Source organism: Cynoglossus semilaevis, chromosome 6, assembly GCF_000523025.1.
Source record: "Cynoglossus semilaevis isolate Cse_v1.0 chromosome 6, Cse_v1.0, whole genome shotgun sequence".
Taxonomy (NCBI): domain Eukaryota; kingdom Metazoa; phylum Chordata; class Actinopteri; order Pleuronectiformes; family Cynoglossidae; genus Cynoglossus; species Cynoglossus semilaevis.
This window is the reverse complement of record NC_024312.1, coordinates 10,340,764-10,366,122: the sequence shown is the minus strand read 5'-3', so window position 1 is coordinate 10,366,122 and position 25,359 is coordinate 10,340,764. Positions and strand designations below refer to the sequence as shown.

Sequence of the window (25,359 nt, the reverse complement as noted above, 5' to 3'; positions counted from 1 at the left end):
GTTTTATTTTGAAAATTCAATGATCCTTCAATGCTTAGCACCTTGGTACAGGTCTGTACTAATGGGTGGTACTGGCTGACCAATCCTTGGAACAAAAAAGGTTAGGGATCGTTGGTATAGATGTAACTACTCCATAACAGACTAATACACATTTCTGCAATTGATTATTATTATTATTATTTGATTGATTAAAAAATTTCTTAGGTTAAGAAACTCTGCTGCATGGACTTTACTAAATGCTTTTTAAGCTCCCGCGGGCCACACGAAATGGCTTGGCGGGCCGCATTTGGACCCCGGGCCTTGAGTTTGATTATTACTTTTAAGGATTTGTCCTTCCACAGGTCCAACAATGATCAAACATGGAGTTGCATCTCACGTTCTCAGTCCTGACTCCATTTGCTGCTTTGTCATAGAATGACCATGGCTTAATTTTCCTCCATTTAAACTAGTAAAGTAAAACCTGACACAGGGTAACTGTCTTACTTTAAGAGTTGCTTGAGAATGTCAACTCCTCAACTCCCTCAGTTTAGTTGACTGCATAATGTAGCTTGACAACATTTTCTGGTGCTGTAAATGGACATTGTCACTCACCTTGACATGTGTAATGCCTAACAAAGACGTGTATGTGTTACTGTATGAACGATGATGGATTTTCTACCCCTCAAGCGTTTTTAGGGTCAGTAAGCAGTTATGAGTTACCAATAAATAGTCCTAATTGGTTGATGTCACTACATTAACTAATACAGCACTGACACGCACCTGTGCTGGCGACTTCGAGGAGATGGTGCTTGGTACTCATGCCAACCGTAGTAAGATCTTGATAAGTGAAGTCCTCACTATCATCCTCCCTGTCTCTATCACTGGCCTATACTTGAGTCTTCTGCTTGGAAGATGATGAAGATGCTGCGAATGCACAACTCTGTCCCTGACTCCATACACAGCTCAACTGCAGACTTTGGGTCCAATGTCACTGGGGCAATCATGTGACAGACGAGAGATCTTCTGTGTTTTTTATCATGTTCCTCTGCTCAGAGACAGTAATTGACAGTTTATCCAGTTTGATGATGTTGTTGTAAGTGATGGGATAGCTTGTATTTATTATTTTGACTTTGACATTGGATGCCAAGTGATACACTAAAGAGGCTGCTAAGTGTTTCCTGCTCAATTTAATCCTTTCTTTCAGAGTGGCTTCTTCTTTTAAGGTGCCTCATATTTTTTGAGAATATAATATATATAGGGAGAATAGTGTTTTGTTGCAAAATAGTGAAGCTCATGTGTTTCATGAAACTAAAACTTTCCTCTCTTCAGTTAAACTCCAGAGTAAGATCACCTTGCCCTGGTTAGCATAGACATTAGAAACGGTGCTAGTCATCATCAAAACTGTGCACTGTGTGTAAAACTGTGCAGTTGATGCCACAATTTTATCTTTATGTTCTCTATTAGCCAACTCCCTCCTAAGTGCTCAAGATGTTGTCTTCAGATGATGCCATGGTCAAGCCTGTTGGCAAGATGGTTGAACTAGCTGCATAGTTTTAGCTGTTTTAGCTTTTTGGACATCATAGGGATTCTCAGTATACTACATATAGAATCACAAAACTTAGATCTGAGATGCTCTCTCTCTCTCTCTCTCAAGCCTCAAATAGCCTCAAAATGGTAACTAAGTAAGAACATGATTTTCCTTCTTCATCACAATCATAGTTTTTTGGACAAAAATGTGTCCCAAACATTTTGAGACTCATATGTGCACACACGCTTACTTAATGAATCATGCACTCTCTCACACGTACACACACTGCAAAAGCCTTTTTTGTTTTTGTTAGCATTATTACCCATTCCACTGAAGCGTACCTTATCTTTCTATTGTCATGTGGGGAAACACAGTCTGTTTAACAACATGAACAAAAAATCATCAGTTATAATGACCTCAGTCATGTACCCACTAAGTTTAGAAGAAATGAGTCATTTGCAGATTTATTTACACACATCTAGACTGCGTCACATGGAAAATGGAAATTCCTGCACCTTGTAATCTCTTTTCCAGTCAACATCGTGTCATCAGTTATTTGATATTTACTATACTCCTGTAGGGAACATTGCCTTAGGGGTGTTTTAAGCTTAAAGCCTTAACAGCATATCCTGCATTTCAATGTAGCTCCTTCAACAGTAAAAATGTTACTTATTGAGAGGTTTTTTTGGGGTTGAATAATTCAGATTTATCAAATTATGTGTTACTATTACAAACTAATGCTGTCTATTTATTTATATATTTCACCAGAGCTCTGAATATAGAAACATGTAGAAGAATGCAAACAGGCAAATGTTTCTTTGACTCCTGACATCAATGAGACATTTATATGAATGAATAACAAGTGTAAATCATGTTACATGCCCCCTAATTATATGAATGAATAACAAGTGTAAATCACGTGACATGTCCCTTAACGGCACAGTGTGACCATAACTCCGGTTCCTTAACCTACAGTACACATACGTAGGGTGAGGTAAAGCACTTAAACTGTGTGCATTAGTTACCTCAGTAACAGCTCTATTATATATTGAAATTAGTGACCAAGAAAAACTTCTGAAGACTTATAATTTTCAGTATCACAAAGTTGACTCACCAGTTAAAGTGTTAGTTAAGTCTTTCATTGACATGTATGCATCTAGCAGGCACTTTTATCCTAAGTGACTTACAAGAGGAGGATTAACAAGCTATATAGGATAAGGAAAATATATCACAGGGAATGTGCTAGGACAGGACCTACTCTCTGAAGAGCTGGGTCTTCAGGCACTTCCTAATGATAGGCAGAAAAGCCTTTACACCAGCGTAGTATATAACCCATGAGAAGTGCCTGGATTGTATTGTGCATAGCATTGGTGGTCAGTTTGAAGCTCAAGCTCCAGAGATTGTGCCAGACAATGCTTCAGAAGCACTGTGTCAAGGGTTCATTCGTTTGAATTTAGTTGGATTTACTTCAACAACTATGGAAGTATGAGACGGTTTTGGTCCATAATGGACAGCCATTTTCTGGGCCCTTCCAGTCGTTTGAATTTAGTTGGATTTACTTCACTGGACAGCCATTTTCTGGGCCCTTCCACTTCAAAGTCCTAGGCAAAGACAATTGGCTAGGCCTGGCCTGTTGCAACACCACCTACAGTATTTATTTTTACTTTTATGATTTACTTATATTATCATTGCAGAACAACAACACAGAGGGTCTTACTTTGAGAAAAAGAACATTTAAGATCACGATTTTGAAGAAAAGATCATCAACCAGGCAGAAACGGATAACCAAAGGACTCAACTCTTTGGTGACTCCTACCTACATATTTTGTGGACCTCCTCACAGCACTAGAAACCAAACATCAAGTCTATATACCTATGAGACACTCCAAAGGAATCCCTGTGGTGAAAGGAGTGTGCCTCACTCAGACTTATAATAAGTAGCATTCACTCCCTTAGTTACATTGTCAACTATCTGTCTGAGATTCTAGCACCACATGTTGGAGACTTCCACAGAGTTTTCTAGGACTTCGTCAAAAATGCCAAGGGAGATAATGCTGTACCCAGATGAGACAATACTGTGTTATAACATTGCATCCCTTTTCAAAAAGCTATCTTCAAAAGCTATAGACATTACCTGAAAACAAGACCTAGAGGACACTATTAAAAAACAACAACAATTACCTCAGCCTAGCTACCACATACTTTTCAGTACAATAAAAGATTCTCCAGCCAGAAACAATGGTGTGCAATGGGAACACCTGTATCTTCTATCAAAACAATGTCATGGTTTTTGGTAGTGTGACTCTGTGATGTTGAGTAGCCCATGTAAGATAACCATAGCCACATGAGTATTTGTTTAAAGGAACATTACAATCTATCATGGATACTTTTTGTGCATGCCATTCGTACAAGTAAGTAGTTGGACATCTTCTTTTCAGTTCACCACTTGTTTTGTCCACCACCATTTAGATTACGAGAACTGTTGAATAGCAGTGCTACATAGGGGTTTTCAGGGTTGCCTGATATGTTTGTTCAGAGAGATAATGAAAGGGTTTGAGTTGTTGTCACATCAGTCTTGGTGATTTTTGCTTTTATATAGCCTATTGTTTGGGCTGTGTGGCGCTTTGGCCCAGAGGCAATGTCTCTGTCATTGGTGTTGAACCCCAGGGTGCACCTCCTGGGCAAGTTCGAATCCCGGTGAGGGAGGTTGGTTCTTTCCAGTGGACTCACCACCTGCAGGAAGGTTTGGGGGGGTTGGTACGGTGCAATGTGATTTGGGTGCTGACTGCTGCCCCTGCGACCCGGTAACGGATAAGCGGCTGAAAATGGATGGATGGATGGATGTTTGGGCTGTTGCTTCGTGATGAGCTCAATAGATGGAAGTCCACTGCCGCTTTTTTGACATACTTACCTTTCAAGTCGAAGGGAAGGACCACATGATGGAAGAAAGGAATGCAGAAAAGAAGTGGAGTCGGAAAAGTAGAAGTATTAGATGATACGTAGCAAAGAAAGGAAGGATGGATTAAAGAAATTATGGTAGGTACAGTAGGAAAGAGGAAATGCAGTAGAAAACAAATTTCAACAAATCTGAAAGAAGAAAAAAGAGAAAGAAAGAGAAAGGAATGATTGAGAAGAAATGATTGCTTTGTTATTAATCGACACAGTTTGTGTAATGGGAGCTGATTCTGTGTTTCTGACAGATTCATGTCCAAGAAGTACAGAAAGAAGGACCTCAGAGAAAACTACTGCCGAAACCCAGACAACTCCACTGGTGGCCCATGGTGTTTTACCACTGACCCTCGACCTCATCTTAGACACCAGGAGTGTGGCATACCACAGTGCTCACAAGGTAGGTCATACACACTTTTGTTAGGGCCACCATAATATTCCTGTTCTGTTTAACTTGCATGCATCTGAATTTGGCTTAACGTAGCTGTAATATTGACAAGTTAAAATTAATGCTTTAAATATATTTTACAGTTTTTTTTTTGTTTTACAAACAGCTGTATTCCATTCAGCAGAGACCAGATATATGGAATTGGTTTGTCTTTTTATGTATGTATATATATATATATATACGCATACGTATATATATATATGTATCAGTGGAACCTCGGTTTTCGAAAACATAATTAGTTCCTGAAGGCTGTTTGTGCACTAAAACGTTTGAAAACTGAAACAATTTTCCCCATAGGAATCAATGTAACATGAATTAATCTGTTCCTCGACCCCGGATGACTGATTATTCAAATTTTTTCAACAGTATTTTTTGTACAAGTTCATACACAAAATGTTAAAAAAAATGATAAGAATAAAAATATTAACTTCCAAGAGTAGTACTAGATGAATATGATAATTGTCATGTTGATTTATCTTCATTTAAATGCCTTAAAAGGTCTTTGTTTGCCAAAATCATCCACTTTGGAAAGTGCCTCACCAACTGCAGTTTGAGTCAGATATTAGTTGCAAGTTAAGGAGTTACACACACAACCTTGGAATAAGCTCCATTGGCTTAAATATTGCTCTCTACAGCTGTGTGGGTGCCTGTTTTTATTTATTTTCCTTAGCCAGCTGCAGCCATTACTGTCTGACTGTCTGTCTGTCTGTCTGTCTATCTGTCTGTCTATCTATCTATCTATCTATCTATCTATCTATCTATCTATCTATCTATCTATCTATCTATCTATCTATCTATCTATCTATCTGTCTGTCTGTCTGTCTGTCTGTCTGTCTGTCTGTCTGTCTGTCTGTCTGTCTGTCTGTCTATCTATCTATCTATCTATCTATCTATCTATCTACCTATCTATCTATCTATCTATCTATCTATCTATCAATCTATCTATCTACTATTTGGAATCATACTCTCCGCATCATAAATTATGCACCACTGGGTTTCCATAAATCGTATAACACAAAATCCTTTATTCGAATTTGAAAATTGGTTTCGTCTGGAAGAAAAGGGTTGAAGGGTTTTGTTCCCTAAATCAGCTGGTCCTAGTTTAAAACACACACTGACATGAGAAAAAGAACAAACACGAGGCACTCATTTGCACACTTACATGCTCACAGTTGTACTTGCTCTGTCTTGACAGCGATGGACTCAAAAACATCTGTTTCTCATTTTGATGAACTCTGTTGTTTACATTAGACACTTTTTATTGCTCACCATGCAACTAATCATGCCTTTTCTAACTTAGTGAAAACCTTTATTGACATGGCCATTTATATTCAGTTCTATAAATCAGGCCTTTGTAAAAATGCCTAGACCTCACAGGGTCTATCCATAATTTATGAAGGTTTTATTGCAAAGTTTTGTGACCAAAGAAAGTTTTATCATTTGTTGTCCAAAAGTATAGTTTTGCCATGACTATTTTACTTAACTTGTTATGATTATAAAAGGTAAAAAGTAAACGCCCTAAAAGTGAATTGATTGTTTCAAAACTGCTTGTGTGTGTGTGTCGGTCTTAGTGGAGTGTGTAAACTGTAATGGAGAAGATTACAGAGGGCCCATGGACCACACAGAGACTGGAAAAGAATGCCAGCGCTGGGACCTGGATGAACCACATGTACACCCGTACCACCCTAAAAGGTAACACTCTGATGACTGAGACATTATATTCAGAAGGGTTACATCCTGATTTTATTAATGCAGTAAGAAAATGGTAATTTACTTTACAGACTACCACTAAAGTTGTTTTTTTTTTCTTTTTGGAGTTACTGTTGTGCTTTTATTAGAAATCCTTTTGTAAGTTAATGATTATGTTAATTTATTATTGAAAACTGTTGCTTAAAGGGCTTCAGGTTCGAGTCCACCAGCTGCCAAATTATCACTGAGGTCTGAGCATGGCACCGTCCCTCAAAGCTGCCCACTGTTCACTTTGGTGATGGGTTAAAAGCAGAGGTCACATTTCATTGTGTGCAGTGGTGTGCTATGTCACAATGACATGTAGTTAACTTTCCTTTCCTTTCTTCTTAAATGGACAGACATAAAGTGCCTTTTTGATCCTGTAATTGTTAGTCAGGTGGCAGTTATTTTTGACAAGATGGCAGATATAGAAATAGAAGATAGAAGTTGGTGCTACAACGTGCAAATAAATGTTTTCCTAATCCAATACTAAAGTAAAGATTTTAACAGGAGAAGAAAAATGGAAGAAATGGAAATGCACTTTTAGACACTCTCCTCACACAGTAAGATCATGCTACATTTGCTACACCAGACTTAAACATTTCCTGGCATCCTACTTATTTTGTGGACATCACTGAGGTGTGGTGTACACAGAAACAAATGGCTGCAGTCCTTATCTACTCTCTACTCTCTTGATGTGTGCATATTTCATCACATCTTTGTGTATATAATCCACGTCGTGTCATTCTCACATGCCATTTCTTCCTGTACACCAGTAATTCCCCTAGTGTGTATTTAGTGCGTTTTTTTCCCCTAATTAACTCAACTTGTAGTCAAAGTGATGGTGTGCAAACTGAGCAATGTCAGGAACCTATATAGCAAATTTAAAAAAAAATCCTCTAATAAATGGATTTCTCTTGCAAACTTCAAAGCAAAGTGAAGGTTTTCACTGTTGTACTTTTATCTCTTCAACATACTCAACACTTTATAAAGATACCCGGACAAGGGCCTGGATGATAACTACTGTAGAAATCCAGATGGACGCCAAAAACCCTGGTGTTTCACCACAGACCCAAACACATCCTGGGAGTACTGCAACATCAAACTGTGCGGTGAGCTTATTTGTTTGTGTGTATTATATTGTCTGTGTGCAGTGGGCGACGATGTGTATGTGAAGTTATTCCATGTACAAGTTTGCAATAGGTCATTTCTGTACAACCTGTACAGAAAGGCAAAGTTGATTGCACCAGAAGTAACAGCTTCCTGCTGCTCTCAGGGAGACATGCACACAAAGACAAGCATGCACAAACACAAACACCCAAGCACTTTTTTACACAAATATTGGGGCCACTTTACATAGACATAATGCATTCCCTTCCCCCTTAATTTTTGCCTTTGCATTTTTGTTATGCCTTATAAAAATTGTATTTTTCAGAAAATGTCAGAACAAGTATAGTTACACAATGAAGACACAAACACACACACACACAAACCTCCCCTCTTATGTTGTTATGGTTTCTTTAATTGCCAGAGTGTTTATTTTTCCCTCAAACCACTAAGTTGTTGTTTATTGTTCTTTGCCGACTCTTATGTGGGGGTCAAAACCGGGCACTGAAATGGCTCTGTTGTCTGTGACAGAAGCCTTAAAAGAAGCCAGAGCGGCTATCAAGTCCTCTTCACTCATTTTGCTCAACTTCATCAGCAGCATTTGACACAGTTTTTTACCTTGTCCCATTGTCCATACTCTCAGACACGGGTATTCTGGCAGTGCACACTCCTGGTTTAAATCTTACCTCACTGGTCGGTCGCAAGGCTCAGTGCGTGAATGTGTATCACTTTGATGGGCTAAATCATCTGATCACATGGCTTCTCTAATCACTGCTATTTGTCAGCTCACCAACCAGTTCCCTTGCGAATTTTTAACATTTTACATCAGATTATTGGAACATATCTGTCTTACAAACTTTATGGGACATGGTGATGTACCACACTGTAGGTCAAGGATGTTGTAAACCGAGGACCCCTTGTACAAGAATGGTAAGACAATACAAGATATGCATACATATATTACAGATTTTACAGACAGAACGGTGATGACAATCCAAAGCTTAACCCCCACAAGGGAAACTGACCAGATGTCCCCCTCTTATCCCAACAGATAGATAGAGTTAACCCTGAAAATCAATTAGTAGGTAATGTGAAAATAGGTTGACAATGTGACCATGAGGCAATGCCAGTGAAAACTGTTAACTGACTAACAAAAAAAAAACATCAATTAGTGGTAGATATAGTATTTTTTTATTATTTTTTTATTTATAACTTAAAATAAATTAAAAGGTAGACATTGAGGAACTTTGTCACTTACGTCTGGCTGTTGCCCCCTGTCATACCATTTAATATTGTTCACCAAATGTTTTTTTTTTCCTTCTAGATGTTTCAAAAGTATTACAAAATATTTGTCCCATTTGGTGCCTCTGATAAATGTTGGTGTGTTCATGACATAAGGCTAAATGTTATTCATTTAGCTTGCCAAAAATCTTATGGTCTGTTAGACACCTGAATGAATTTGTTGAAATAGTGATCCACGGGCATACAAAAATGCAGTGAGTTGGCCAAAATTATTATTATCTCTCTTTCTTTCTCTCTCTCTCTCTCTCTCTTTCTCTCTATCTATCTCTCACTGTATCTTTTACAAATTAGGATCTAAAGAATTGAAAAGAAATTAAAAGCACTTGAAAATGAAAAAACTTGAAATAAGCCAAAGCTAGCTACCTTCTCTTTGTTCAGATTCAGGGAGAAAGCAATGCAAGCATAATTGTTCGGAAGGACGTTAAGTTTAACAGGGCAGTGTCGTTGGTGCTAGCCTCTACACTTGAACAGTCTGTTTGCCTGCTAAAATCATCAACGGTCCTGGCTGTGTTCTTACTTGATGGCACTCCTCCATGTGGACCCAATGATTTACTCACCCACCTCCCCCTGCATTTTTCCTTTCTAAACTCCATCCCCTATCCGCTGCACTCTCTATTTCCATCTCTCACACATGAGAGTGTTGGGAATGGCCCATGTTTATAAGTCAATTATGCTATATCAAAACAAAGCATAGAAAATAGTTGTAGTGTTAGTCTACGCGCTAATGTTTTGTTCAGTGTGTCACAACTGTGCATATTTATTTTTAAATAAACAGCACGTGAAGTTTGGGAAATTTCTAATGTTGTTTTTGTAACACAAATATAACAGTGTTTCTGTAACGAACAGTGAAGCAAATAAAATAACTTCCTCTTGTTTTTCACAATAGCCTCATCATCCTTAAGGTCTGAGTACATAATTTTAGGAGTCACTGAGGAAAACAGGTGGGAAAGACATTGAGGCTGATTAGCCAGTTAACACATTACATGCCATGTCACACTCAGCCCTATTTTCCCTATGGCGTATTTTATTTAAGGATGACAGCAGACTTATTATAAACACATAGAGTAGTTGGAACTGTCATGTTAACACTATGAGGTGATGCATGATGCTTGTTTATTGTCTTTTCCAGTTTGTTTAAGTTCGAACCTTAGAAACAACTTGCTGGTAACATTTTTCAGAGAGAAATCATTCAGTTAGAGGCCAAATGGGAACGTTTAAAAAACAATGTAGAAACTACACCCCAATAGAAAACTGTGTTGCATGCCATACATGTTTTTTTAGCATCTAAAATATAGCTTTATATCATTAGTTTGAGAAATTACTCTCTCTCTTTTTTTACTCTAGATAAATTTACTTAAAGAAAACAGCAATAAATAGATATACCAGGGTCCTTCCTGACATGTTAAAAAAGGTTACTAGATGAGGTGTAAAGAACTACGTACAGTATGTGTCTTCAGGACTATGGCCCATCTCCATGTGTTTTATTAAATGTCTTGTATCTTAACAGATAAAGTCACACAGTAAGCCTTGCTCCAGTCTTTGTCCGTGATGTGAAAATAGTTCCAAACTACTGGCATTGTTGATCTACTTCAGTAAACTACCCATGAAAGCAGTTAGACATTGAACTCCATTCGGAAAACAAAACACTGACTGACCGGTGCACAGCTGGTTTTGATCTGAAGAGAGTCTTGGTTTTCTGGCAGCAGGCTGTTCTGAGATCCTGTGTTTTTGCCTATCCCTTGAAAGATTTCAATAAAAAAAAAGCATTGCAGTAATTACATTTTTTTAATTATATTTTTCAAATTAATCGTTGTATGTGTATAATATAATATAACATAAACATAAAATAGTCTTCCCACACATCCTACCTGGAAAACCTGGAAAATGATTTTCCAGTCATGTAAAACATGGATGTTATCATGGTTGTAATCCTGGAAAAAAAATTTTCCTTCCCTCTGCCTTGTGAGTGAATGTAAACAGTTACCTTATCTTCTAGGCAACATTAACCCTTTCATGCATGACGGTCACTACAGTGGACAGCTATTAAAATGTCATTTTCTATGATAAGAATAGATTTTGATGGCAGTGTTGCATATAAGCCTCTACAGTGGATTCTCAGGCGTCCACTGTAGAGGCTTATATGCAACACTGCCATCAAAACCTATTCTGTGACCGTCATGCATGAAAGGGTTATGGTCCAGCGCTTCTCTGCTTCTAGCCAGCGCAGCGCCCCATGTGCTGCTACCAGCCAAATTTTCATTTCCACAAAGAAAAGTTCTTCCAAACCAGTTGCTAGATTTATCCATTAAGGATTTAGGGCCTCAAAGGCAAAGCTAGCAACTGTGAGTTGGAAAGTGTCGCTAGTAATTATCCACGAGTTAAGTTGGTCCACAAGTAACTTTCTTTGTCGTGCTAATGAAGTGCTACACTTTTATCTGTGGCTGTGTTTTCATTAATATATGATATATTTCATATATAAATTATAGCCTCGGACTGCACATCAAATGTGTTACAGCTACTGTACAGACAAAAACACCTGCAAAGACTCATAGGGGACAAGGGAACAAATTAAAGTAGGACGTGATAGCTTGTCTCTGTAGTGGCTGGAAATTTTATAATTTTGAGGGGAAGAGTGGGAAGCCTGATATAATGAGATTTTTTGTGTATGCATTTAAAAACTTTGGTTTTATTCGAATTGAGAAATATGAGAAGCACTATAGTCATATAAGTGATATTTTTGGATACTTCTCGATTTGTAAAATGACCAGAAACAAGATCAGGTAACAGACTTGGTCTTGACTCAAGTCTAGGCTTGTTACATCCTGCTTAGCATCCTGCTAAATGTACAATTAAATGATTAAAATAAATACAGTTTTACTTCAACCTCAACTTTTAAACACTCTTGTGCAGATTTTGTATAATTTTGTATAATTTATGATTAACCAGTATAACTGTGTTGTTTAGCAGAAGTACCTGTAACTCTAATGTGATTAAAAAAAGCATGCAACAGTTAATAATATATTTTAAAATGTAAAAGTTAGAATTTGTACCTATGTTTTCGAAAGGCTTCTTTCAACACACTTCAGAAGAGATCAGCGGCACTCACTGGTGTGTTCAACCCAGGTTATGTATCAGCTTGGCTCCATACTTGTGTAAAGTTTCTTATCTGCTTCTCCTCCCCTTTATCCCCTCCAAACACCACAGGTGCACGCTGAATCTGGTTCTGCTGGAAATTTCTCTCAGTTGGATTTTTTTTTCTCCCCACCACACCAAAGTGCTTGCATAGTATGATTCGGGCAGGGGTGATTTAATGGTTAAGGAAGCAGACTTGGCTTTCAGGTTTAAGTCCACCAGCTGCCAAGTTACCAGTGAGGTGCTCTGAGCATATTACTGTCCCCACACATTGCTCCCCGGGCGCTTAATGCTGCCTACTGTTAATTTTGGTGATGGGTTAAAAGCAGAGGTAACATTTTGTTGTGTGCAGTGATGTGCTGTTTACTTTCCTTTTCCTTTGTGACTTTTCTATAATAATTGTAATAATTTTCCTTCACTTTCTCTTGCTGATATGATATAATATAATATTGACTCTGTATACATCCCTCCATAATCTCCCTTACAAGGTTTGTTGGGGGAAGATCATTTTAATCTGAATGTTAAAAGTGTAAAGTCCAGGAAACAAGTGAATTTATGCTATAAAATGAAAATTGAATCAACTCTAGTCCAGATACAACTGATAAGTGATGGAGCCTTACTACATCCTCTAAATACTCATCCAATCGGTGCAGGTCATAGGTGACCATATTAACCTAACTTGCCTGTACCTATGAAGGCAGGTTAGAGATCGCAATGGACAAATATGTTCTTTTTTGGCATGCTTTGTCTTCTTTTTCAATAACCCAAAGGAAACATATGAGGTTTGCAGCTTTTGCATTAGTAGTGAGATTTTTTTAAATATTTTACTAATGTACAGTTTTGTGTCTTTTTTATCTCCAGAAACACCTTCTAAAAGCATTATTCCTGAAACTACTTCATGTTTTGAGGGCAAAGGGCAAGGTTATAGGGGGACAATGGACATGACGCCCACTGGCCTCACCTGCCAACGCTGGGACACTCAGTATCCTCATAACCACACATTCATTCCTGAAGCGTACCCCTGCAAGTAAGACACTTACTGTGTATCTATGAGACTGCTGTACATGCTGTCTCTTATCTGCATTCATGTTCATCTTCATATAATCAAATGACTTTTTTTGCGTTTTCCAGGGACCTGAAGGAAAACTACTGTCGAAATCCTGATGGCCAGGATTCCCCTTGGTGCTTTACCATGGACCCAAGAGTCCGCATTATGTTCTGTACAAACATTCCACAATGTAGTTCTCAAATCAAAAATGCCAATGGTAAGAAACATTATCTTTTACCCAAAAAAAGCACAATGAATTTTCTCTGTCACAAAACAGAAATATTGGGAATTTATAAACTAAGTTTGAGTCCCCTGTAACTGTAGTGGCTGGTTACCACAACAGCCTGATAAAAAAACAAAAAAAAACCTAGCCCTCTTGGACGTGGGAAAGACTCACCCCAGTCCCATTGGGCAGAGAACTACTCACTTGAGCCAAAGATCTGACCGTGGCTAAGTTGACACGGTCAGTTTTGTTGGATAATAAACCCTCCAATGGATTGTTTTAATATACACTCTTGGGATCTCCACAATAATTTAATAAATATATAATATCGGATCATTAATAGGTAGTGGTAAAAACTCTGTTTTACCAAATTGTACACTAAAGTTCAATCTAATTTAATATCTAGTCTAATAGTCTATAATCTATTGGACTTCTAACATAATTTATTATAACTACTGTTGAACAAAGTTGATGGAGACCAGACGTTTGGAGTGCAATTAGAACTGCTTTACAAAATACAGTGTTGACATAGTTTTGCTACATTCTGCAAAACCCTAATGACATAGTAGAATAATTACTGACTTGAGGTTCTGTTAAATTCAGTTCCTAAATGTAATCATACAAAGCGGTTTATGCTATTAAATTGGACTAAAACAATTTTTCAGTAGAGTTACAGGTTAAAAAAAAAAACTCCACAGACTTATTTCAGTTACATTTTTTGCTCTAATCCAGACTGTTATGAAGGCTTTGGGGAAAGTTACCAAGGACAGCAGTCAAAAACAAGGTCAAACCTCCAGTGTGCTCTTTGGACACATCACAGCAACAGGTTGGTCCCCTGAATCTATACATTGTAATAATGCCTCAAATTCTTTTAAAAAGAAATCACAGAACCCACAGTATATAGTAGTTTTTGTTTTTTTAGGTGACATCATTTTTATAAATTGGGCTTCTGTTTATGAGAAGAAAATAAAACTGACTGCAATCATTTTCCTGCTTTGTGTTCAGCTACTACATAACTCTGCTTTCAAGTTCATTTTATTTAAAAAAAAAAAAAAAAGAAGAATTATTGGCACAAATACTAAATTGAATCAACAACCCTAGTCTACATGATGATGCACTTAAGGAGGAATATGAAGATTTTGACCCAACATTTATAAATAGTAAATAATCAGAGATAAATAAAAGGGTTTTTATAGTTTTTGTATTTATAACATGTCAGTTTAATATTCTTGGATGTTTGACCAGAGGTGAGACAGGCATGGAGGAAAACTACTGTAGAAATCCTGACAGTGACAAACATGGCCCTTGGTGTTATACCAACAACTCAGCCATATCCTGGGACTACTGCTCTGTAAAGCCATGTAAGTGTGTACATATGTGTGTGTGAGTATCAGCTCAATGCGTTACATAAATGCACCCATGTTTGTCTCCTCAGGTGATCCATCACAGCATATATTTCCACCTGGTGAGTGTCTTTTTCTGTCTGTTGTGCTGTCTTCAAATCTGATGTGAAGTGTTCATTCATCAGGCAATTAAAACACATGAAATCATGACACGTGATGTATCGATAACGCATGTTATGTTTTTTATTTGTAGTTTTATGGTCTTTAAATAGCCTGCTTGGGGGACATCCTTATGCTAACACACAACACATAGATAGATAGATAGATAGGTAGATAGATAGATAGATTAGATCGATAGATAGATTAGATAGATAGATTAGATCGATAGATAGATAGATAGATAGGTATGGATAGATAGATAGATAGGTAGATAGATAGATAGATTGATAGATAGATAGATAGGTAGATAGATAGATAGATGATAGATGGGGTTAGATAGATGGATAGATAGATTAGATTAGATTAGATAGATAGATTAGATTAGATTAGATAGATCGATCGATAGATAAGAATAGATAGATAGATAGATGGTTGATAGGTATGGTTAGATAGATAGATAGATTGATAGATAGATAGATAGGTATGGATAGATAGATAGATAGGTAGATAGATTAGATTAGATAGATAGATCGATAGATAGATAGATAGGTAGATAGATTAGATTAGATAGATCGATCGATCGATCGATCTATCTAATCTAATCTAATCTATCTACCTATCTATCTATCTATCGATCTATCGATCTATCTATCTAGCTATCTGTCTATCTATCTATCTATCGATCTATCGATCGATCGATCGATCTATCTAATCTAATCTATCGATCTATCTATCTAGCTATCTGTCTATCTATCTATCTATTTAATCTAATCTATCTATCCATCTATCTAACCCCATCTATCATCTATCTATCTATCTATTCTTATCTATCGATCGATCTATCTATCTAATCTAATCTATCTATCTAATCTATCTATCGATCTATCGATCTATCGATCTATCTATCTAATCTATCTATCTAATCTAATCTATCTATCTAATCTATCTATCTAATCTATCTATCGATCTATCGATCTATCGATCGATCGATCGATCTATCTATCTAATCTATCTATCGATCTAATCTATCTATCTAATCTATCTATCGATCTATCGATCGATCGATCGATAGATCGATAGATCGATAGATCGATAGATAGATAGATAGGTATGGATAGATAGATAGATAGGTATGGATAGATAGATAGATAGGTAGATAGATAGATAGATGGTTGATAGGTATGGTTAGATAGATAGATAGATTGATAGATAGATAGATAGGTAGATAGATAGATAGATTAGATCGATAGATAGATTAGATAGATAGATCGATAGATTAGATTAGATAGATCGATCGATCGATCGATCTATCTATCTATCTATCGATCTATCGATCTATCGATCGATCGATCGATAGATCGATAGATAGATAGATAGGTAGATAGATAGATAGATTAGATAGATAGATTAGATAGATAGATAGACAGATAGCTAGATAGATAGATCGATAGATAGATAGATAGGTATGGATAGATAGATAGATAGGTAGATAGATTAGATTAGATTAGATAGATCGATCGATAGATAAGAATAGATAGATAGATAGATGATAGATGGGGTTAGATAGATGGATAGATAGATTAGATTAGATAGATAGATTAGATCGATAGATAGATTAGATAGATAGATAGATAGACATAATTTATTCTTGATAATAAAATACATTATAAAATAGATAGATAACCATTTTAGAAAAACAGCAGACATTAGAAAATGACTATATAAAGCTTTATTAACTGTAGATATGTGTAGCTCCCATTGACAGTATGGATAAATAGCATAAAATGTATGAGTAATCAGGATAATAAATATATACATTTGTACTATATTGATCCCATATTTGGGAAATTGTTGTGTTAGCAGCAGATTAACAGGCTGCCCCTAGCGAGCACCAATTATGTGGTTCCTCTGGGAATCGAACCCAGGACCCTCTGCTCTTTGCTTCCAAGGGAGGCATGCTAACCGCTAAAAATATGAAGGACGTGCAGTATAAGACACAGGGTACTCATCATGTGAATGAGAGTTCGTTACAAACGTGTGTGTGATAAGAGAGAGAAAGAGAGTGTGTGAATAGAAAAATAAAAGTCAGACAAATATAGATAGATGCGATTGTTTCTGCTTTCAGGTGAACTGTCTTCTGTGGGTTGTTTTGTCCATAAAAGTACCAGAATTGTGGGAGGAAGTCCAGTGAGCATATCAGAAGGCAGCTGGATGGTCAGCATACAAAAGGGGTACAGTGCAGTACATTGACATCACTGCAAATCTGATTAATTTAGGTTACCTTGGTCACACAGGCTTTTGTCCTTTGGTATTTTGTCCTTTTCCCAGGTCAGTACACTGGTGTGGTGGTTCACTTATACGAGAGGAATGGGTGCTAACCGACAGTCAGTGCTTCTCCTCATGGTAATTTGTCGTCAGTTTTATCATTTGTAAGCTACTAGTTTATTAACAAAAGGGTAGTGAAACGATCCTAGGCAAAAAGTGCAATGAATGAACAGAAAAATGAACAAGAAATCAGTATTTGGGCTGACCTTCATTTGCCTTCATTGCCTTCTGAATCATGGCAGTCATTCAGCAAGGGTTGGGCAGCACCTGGAGGGTTATATTTATATTAATGGTCAATATAGTGTCAAACAACTCAATCTCCAATTTTCATGTCAGCTGAAAAAAAAGAAAATGTAACCCATCAACTCATTCCTGGTAAGCTTGGTAATTTAGACTCAAACCTATGATCCTCTAAACACTGCCTCAAAATTCACTTAATGACTGGGTTGGAATATATATCCGTAATTGATGATCATTAACATTTTCTTGGTACAATTGGTTGGTTGGTCACCTGACCAAAACCCCTGATTAACTAATAGAAATAAACTATTTTGGAAGAATTTCAACTTTATACATTTTTTTCCACACCTGCCTGAAACCTTTGCAGCAATAAATGTTATAAAATGCAGTGTTTTATATGACACCCCACTAGTGTTCCAGACCTCAGCGACTACCGGGTGTGGCTGGGAGTCTCTAATATAAGAGAGGGAGGTTCTGAGTGGTCCAACAGACAAGAAGTCAGCATTGCTCATGTTATTTGTGGCCCGGATGGCTCAAGTTTAGCCCTAATAAGACTTTCAAAGTAAGTGTCTGCACAACAAATTTGAAAGAAAAATATACATAAAAGTTCATTTGTGTGAAAAAAAAAAAAATACATAAAAGTTCATTTGTGTTTATGTGATATGTTGATGATTCAGTCCATGTGCTCTGTTTAATAAATATTTTTAGGCCTGCACTTCCTTTAGACAATGTCCGTACGATACAGCTACCTGTGGCTGGCTGCTCCATACCAGAAGGAACAACATGTAACATGTATGGATGGGGTGAAACCAAAGGTACTGAAGCTCATCATATATTAATTCACTTCAAGAGATTTCTCCGGGGACCTAATTTTAAATAGACACATTCAATTCTGACTTGTTTTTCAGGTACTGGATATGATGGCATCCTTAAGACAGTTAACCTACCAATTGTTAATAATGACAGGTGCAGAGAGATGCACAGAGGGTCTTTCCACATTACCAACAACAAGATATGTGCAGGGGGGAGAAGGAATGAGGGAGTGTGTGAAGTAAGTGTTATTTGGAAATTATATTTATATATATACTTTTTAAAAATGCAGTATTTTTACATTTAAAGAAAAGCACATTCTATCTGTGGAGTTCTATCGATTGTAGTCATAAAGTGTTTGTAAACAATAGGAGGTCTTGAGACATAAAGAAAATGCAAAAAGCCTTGGCAAATGTCTGGACTTTTCATGGCTGTTTCCTAAAAAAAAAGAAATTAAAAAAATAATAAAAAATAATAAGAACAAATAAAATGTTTTTAATTTTTTATTTTATTGTTTTGTTTTGTTTGTTTGTTTCAGAGGGATTATGGTGGTCCTCTCGTATGTCAAGATGGAGAGATCAAGGTCATAGTTGGAGTGAGCATCCATGGCCGAGGTTGTGCACGGGCAAACCAGCCGGCCATCTTTATAAACATCCCTTTCTACACACAGTGGATACATAAAGTTTTCAAACACTATCCCAGCCCTGAAGGTGTTTAGCCAGGGTAAAATAATCATGTTTGTTTAAATCCTACAGTAAAAAAAAAAAAAGATATACCTGTTTTCCAAAGTTGTTATAGTTATGAAAGTGAATTGGTATCATCAACATAGAGAGGAACAATTTACAGCAGTGCCCACAATGATCCTGTAAATAGTCAGTGCCCATTATGGAAGAGTTAGCGAGATTATGGAACATTTTACAGAAGAATGGATGAACTAATGACGCCTCCATTAGTAAGACCTGAACATAGACATAAAGAAACACAGCAATTGTATTTATGTATTATCATTTTTTTCTTTGTTCCTTCAGTCCTGGGAATGATATGTATGCATGTGAATATTGTCAATTCCTGACATTACTTGAATGTTGTAAATTACTGCAAAAGTGCAGTGTTTCAGCAGCTTTACCTGTAGAATTGACCACTGGGTCGTTGAGAAAACAACCCAGTGGCAGGACAACATAATATGCAAGCTAGGGAAAATGCGTACGTGAGGTAACGTTGCTGTCACTGTACATAGTGTTTCTGAGTGTATCTGTGACACTCATAAGGTGATCTGGGTCTTATAGATCCATTACATGAGAAAATTAATTTTATTGTAGGAACAGTTTTATCACATGTCGCATTATCCTAACAATATTGCAACACCAAAGTAAACTAAATCTCCAGTATTGTAATATTAAGGGTTCGGTATTCACCAAATACATATACTTTATAGAGAAAGAATGTAGTTTTGTTCAGTTATTTTTGCTACATTTTAGAAGCTTTACTTCCTAGAATACCCTTCACTGAATAACCCATTGAATCAGATCTGCTGGTAAGATCCAAGAAGAAGCCAAACCTGCTGTTGACAGGGTTAGCTTAACATAGCTTTTGGAAAGACTGGCTCTCTAAATAAAAAAAATCCAGGAAGAAGTATCTGGTAGCACCTAGCTTTCATGCCATTAAATGCTACAGTGTGCACAATGCTCATACGCCACTAATCAGTGGTATACTTTGCATTTCTGACTTAGGCCTTTGAACAAATCAACATCCTATAAGTTTCATTATATCTAGTCGAAAAGCATCAATACAAATTTTAAAATCTATCCACCTTTCTTTTCTTTAGATTAGATCAGTTCAATTATTCGGTTGTACAGATTATCCGTGAGTTGCATTTCTAACAAGTGCTTTGTATATCTCCACCCATGCTAATAATAACAACAGTTCAGTCTTTCCTGTTTTCCTGTATTTATGGTCATATATTTTAGTTCACTTAATGACAATGTCCACCAGACAGAAGCAGTTTGCTAGATTCAAGACGGTGTGATCTTTGACTATCCAATCAAATCAACAAAAATCACAAATGCCTGCTAGAAACAAACTCCTTGCCATACATTTTATGCTCCACATAAAAGCGCCACACTACTGATCCTGAAGGCCTTACAGCAGATTTCTTTCACCCTGACAGGCTGGAGGCTGAAATATGATTGAATGAAAAAAAAAAAAAAATACAGCATTCACAACTGGAAGTGGCGCAACCAAGAAAAGCTGAGAATGAGAATAAATGATGAGAACAGACTAGTCTGTATTATTTTATAAATATTCCTGATAAATATATTTTAAAAAAATAAATCACTGATTCTGATATTGGTGAAGTCAGCAGAGTGCGTTGTTGGCCTGAACAGTACACCACTGCCACTAACACTTTGTGCTAGTGTGTTGCTAGAACACCACTAATGCAATAGTGTGCCAATAATGGTCAATACAAGTCAAGTCTTTGTAATATTCCGTTGACATTCAGTAGTTTCACTTAATATGTAACCTATTTTTTTTTTGGACATGACTTGACGGAGTTAGTTACCTAACACAATGCAACCAGCATTTGTAAATAATGGAACTGGACTTTCGAATGGGTACTTAGCACCACCTATTGGCCAGTTTAGGAAACCCACAATTTTAAATGAACAAAACTACAAACTCCCTTTTTAGGAATATTTACTGATGTATTTTATTAAGTAAAGTGTATTTTTAGACTTTAAACTAAAACTCTTTTAGTTAAAAAAAGGGGGGGGGGCAAAATGTGCTGTTCTTAAGAACAAAGAAGAACAGCATCCTCTCTTGTGGGAAAAGATGTGTAGTTAGGGGGTCAGGCTTGGGAAGTGTTAAGAAGGAGGAAATTCCCTCTGTAGAAAGTTACCTCAAGCAAACTTGTCGGTTATGGACTTTGTGTCCCAGAGTGCACACTTCCACCCCACGTAGATGAAGGAATGCAAGACTCGTCAGCCGGTATAGGATTTTAAAACCAATTAAAAAATGTCCATCTGAATGCACAGGTTCTCTTTTCACCACTTTGTATTTGACTTTTTAATCACAGTGCTGCATTTGTCACATCTTGCAATGTCGCTGAACAATTGCATGTTAATGCCTGCTGTGTAGTCGAAGCTGTTCACCAAAAGATGGCACCAAAATAGCACACCCATCTCCTGAAATCGACATCCTCTCTGTATACACTTACACACTTAGAGTAAAAAATTGGAAGAAGGCACTCAGACTAAAACTCTAAATCTATTGAGTTATATATATATATATAAATATAACAGGGCAAGCAAAAAAAAAAAAAGAAGCAGTATATTTTTTTTGCTGATCAGCACATGCACAATGTCTGCTGACACAACACACACACACACAACTATATATTTCAGGAGCACTGTTAAGGTTCTGAAGCAGCTTTAGACTCCCGGCTATGAGGCATACCTTTGGGACACAATGTCAGGAAGGACAATGAAGTAAATATGATGGTAAACACTGCTGACTGCTGCTGTGAATAAAACTAAAGCTAATTATGTTTATGTCACCAAAATAATATTGGAATATCTAGCAAACTCAATTTTATGAAAGACTTTGAAAACATTTGGGTCTAAAAGGTGAAAATTGTACAAGTATACATTAGAGTTTTTTTCCTACTGCAGTATGGTTACTTGATTGTTTGTTCAGATACTGCCATTTGAATCTTCCAATGCTCCTCTGGGATCAAACCTCAGACCCCCATACATTATGCTTATGGGTAAATAGGATATTGGGATTTTGGAAAAATGCAAAAAAAAGCGATATTGCAATAAAAGTTATAGAAACACCTTACAGGTTAAATGAAAGAAGTGAAGTTATAGTTGAGGTTGGGAAATGTGAGTGTTGACTTTTTATCTGACGAGTCTTGTGGAAGACAGGTCACTTCGAACTTAAATACCGTATTTTCCAGACTATAAAAATATATAATGAAGAAGAATAACATACATATATAAGTTGATCCGGCGTATATGTCGCAAAGTAGGGTAACTGTTTTCGTTCTATGAATACGTACCCGAAGGCTGATAGGTTAAAATGTTTATTCAAGACTAAAAGTAAGGGTAATTTGACCTCTTAATCAAAAACATCCCACAATGTCTTTAAATCTGAGTATATTTGCAGTTGGTATAAATTTAATTGTTAAACAGTGACATTGTGTTATTTTGCAGGGTTACAAGCAGTTTGGTAGTGATGAAGAATATCAACAGCAGAACTTGTTTTTGGTCATGCTGTTTGGATAGATTCAGACTATGTGGGTGCAAACGATAAATGTTTCCCTTGTTCATTTCATAACTTAATTTCATAACCTCATCACAGTTCTTACACAATACTAGGGCATTATAATAATAATAATAATAATATTATTATAATATAATAATAGTCAGTTCCATAGTGTAGTGGTTAGCACACCTGCCTTGGAACCAGATAGCAGAGAGTCCTGGGTTTGAGGAGGAACCACATGCTAGGCGTAGCCTGTTAACAGAATATCTGTCGCTAACACAATCATTTCCCAAAAATGGGATCAATATAGTTCTTTTTTATATATATATATAATTGAAACTAAGACCAAACCCACATGTACTATAGTACTTCTGTAGTACTAGAATTCATAGTTGGATCGAAAAGTCTGGTTGTACTTTTTTTTTTAATTCTCTTTTGATTTAGAAAAGCACATTTCAATCACATACATCCAGGTCCAGGTCTTAAGAAATAACATAAATCTCATACCCAATTTCAATCCACTCATCGATGGTGGGAGGTTCCACTTTTAACCATTACCTCATAATAGATTTCTTACAAGCTGCTAACAGTATAGCAAGTAGTTTGGTGTCTTTTATGTTTCAAACAATATATTGCCCAGAAACAAAGTTTCACATTTTAATGGAATGTTCACGTTAAATACATTTTAAGTATGTTTCATGCATCTTCTTCCCAGTAAAACCTAATTGTTTGGCAGTTCCAAAATATAAAGTGGTTGGTTCCATTAGATCCACAGAGCCTTCAACAAGCACAATTCCAGCAGAATTCCCGCCATATATTTGACCTAGTTGAGAACCATTGCACTTGACATATTGAAAATATGTGTAACACTAAAGAGGGCTACACAGCGTACCACAGTTTGAGAACCACTGATCTATCTCATTCTTAGAACCTCTCGGTTGGTTTTTCAACTGGCAGACATTGGAAAAGATACAACATCCGGGGGAAGAATATTCATCTTGATTGAAACTCACAGAAAACAGAATAACAATCCATCTTCCTTTGTCAATTTTTATCTTTGAATTTAACGGGTCGTAGTTGATGTTATATAACCTTGTGAAGTGCCTATGTAATGAGACACTCAAATATTTAATGGACTCAGTATACCAATTCCTGTTGTACATGGTCTTAATTGAAGCCAGAGGGTCATAATTAAATGTCAATAGTTGAGTTTTCCATCCATCCATCCATCCATTTTCATCCGCTTATCCATTATTGGGTCGCGGGGGCAGCAGTCTCCATGACCGCCACCCAAATCACACTGCGCCGTACCAACCCCCCTGAACCTTCCTGTGGGTGGTGAGTCCACTGGAAGATACCAACTGCCCTAACCGGGATTTGGCCTTGCCCAGGAGGTGAACCCTGGGACACACCAATGACAGAGACATTGCCTCAGGGCCTCTCTTTCTATCAATTACCATTGTCTAATTTTTTGACTCATGTGTTGTACAAACAAGGCGAAGAGGAGCGGTGACGCGCAACACTCATGTGTTGTTCCTCCTTCCAGAATGAACGAAAGACTACCCTGAGGAGCGGTGACGCGCAACACTCATGTCTTGTTCCTCCTTCCAGAATGAACGAATTGAATAAATGTTCAAATTCAAATTCCAGCAGTTGGTCAAACATGTCAATTATTGTTGTGAGGAAGCCAAATTTTGAAAGTACTTTGTATAAAAATTACCATCTCACTGAGTCAAATGCTCATACTAACTCAATAGCAATGTCTGCTTCCAAACTTAATATCAATGTCTCCATGGGGGTCACGGTTTGGTACATTTTCGGTACGGGTTCAGTTTAATGAAAAAAAAGCAACAAAAACACGTACATAAGACTACCCTTTTTCATTTATTTTGTATAGACATTAATGGAAAAAATAGAATAAAACATTAAATAAAACGCATTACGATGCATACCAGTCATTCATTTTGTTCATACATAGGAAAAGAAAAAAACATAATTTCTTGTAAGGATAAACTGAGGTAGTCAGGTAGCAACTGGCAACATTACGAGAGTAATGAGAGACCTGCAAGCGCCCCTCCTTTTCTGTTGACACTCATTAGCAACCAAGCTACTAATCAACCCGGTCACGTTAATTCCACACCCCTACTACAATGGCCAAATGGATGATGCAAAACAGGAGCTTTCAAGACAGGTGGAGGTGCAGATTTTTCTGTTCACAAATGTTAAGAGCCTGTTTGTCTTGTGTATGGAGCCAACATGGCTGTAACAAAAGAAGATAATATACTGTAAGAAGACACTACAAAATGAAATACTATGAGAAGTACGAGGACCTGGACGTAAAGCAAAAGCCAGGAATATTAGATGTGGTTTCAAACTGTTGTATTATGTGGATAGCAAGGGTGAATGGAGTAGGGATACATTTGAGAGAAGCTTGTAAAGAGTGATGTGGATAGAGTTTCAGTAAGATTCATTAGCACCACAAGTTGGATGTTAGAAGTGAAACGGGATGTTTGGAGCAAAGTCAAAGTCATGTGGCAGAAGAGAGTAGTGGTTGTAGTGGACTTAAATGGACATACTGGTGAAGGGAACAGAGGTGGTCTTAGATATAGTGTCCAAAGACAGGAATACAGAAGGACAACTGATTGTAGACTTTGCAAAGAAAATAAAAATGGCTGTTGCCCTCTCCACCCTTAAATCGCCTACTGGATAAAGTATATGTATACGATTGTTAACTTTTAGGACCTGTATATACTGAGTGTATTAAGTGAATTATTC

At 37.0% G+C, this 25,359-nt stretch overlaps 1 protein-coding gene across 2 annotated transcripts in view; it reads left to right on the top strand.

Moving 5' to 3' along the window:
• The window catches only part of hgfb (hepatocyte growth factor b), a 26,127-nt gene extending 5,489 nt beyond the window's left edge, over nucleotides 1-20,638 (top strand). The window contains exons 5-18 of one of the 2 annotated variants that reach the window (XM_008311904.3): nucleotides 4,708-4,856; nucleotides 6,476-6,596; nucleotides 7,626-7,744; nucleotides 13,035-13,200; nucleotides 13,305-13,438; nucleotides 14,177-14,270; nucleotides 14,690-14,805; nucleotides 14,880-14,909; nucleotides 17,072-17,177; nucleotides 17,275-17,349; nucleotides 17,924-18,073; nucleotides 18,220-18,326; nucleotides 18,420-18,562; nucleotides 18,860-20,638. In XM_008311904.3, the coding sequence (XP_008310126.1) occupies nucleotides 4,708-4,856; nucleotides 6,476-6,596; nucleotides 7,626-7,744; nucleotides 13,035-13,200; nucleotides 13,305-13,438; nucleotides 14,177-14,270; nucleotides 14,690-14,805; nucleotides 14,880-14,909; nucleotides 17,072-17,177; nucleotides 17,275-17,349; nucleotides 17,924-18,073; nucleotides 18,220-18,326; nucleotides 18,420-18,562; nucleotides 18,860-19,039 (1,690 nt within the window). In that variant the 3' untranslated portion in view covers nucleotides 19,040-20,638. Of the gene's footprint in view, nucleotides 1-4,707; nucleotides 4,857-6,475; nucleotides 6,597-7,625; nucleotides 7,745-13,034; nucleotides 13,201-13,304; nucleotides 13,439-14,176; nucleotides 14,271-14,689; nucleotides 14,806-14,879; nucleotides 14,910-17,071; nucleotides 17,178-17,274; nucleotides 17,350-17,923; nucleotides 18,131-18,165; nucleotides 18,327-18,419; nucleotides 18,563-18,859 lie in introns of those variants that run through there. The other variant, XR_003049871.1, reaches the window with a different exon arrangement.
• The last annotated feature ends 4,721 nt before the right edge of the window (nucleotides 20,639-25,359 follow it).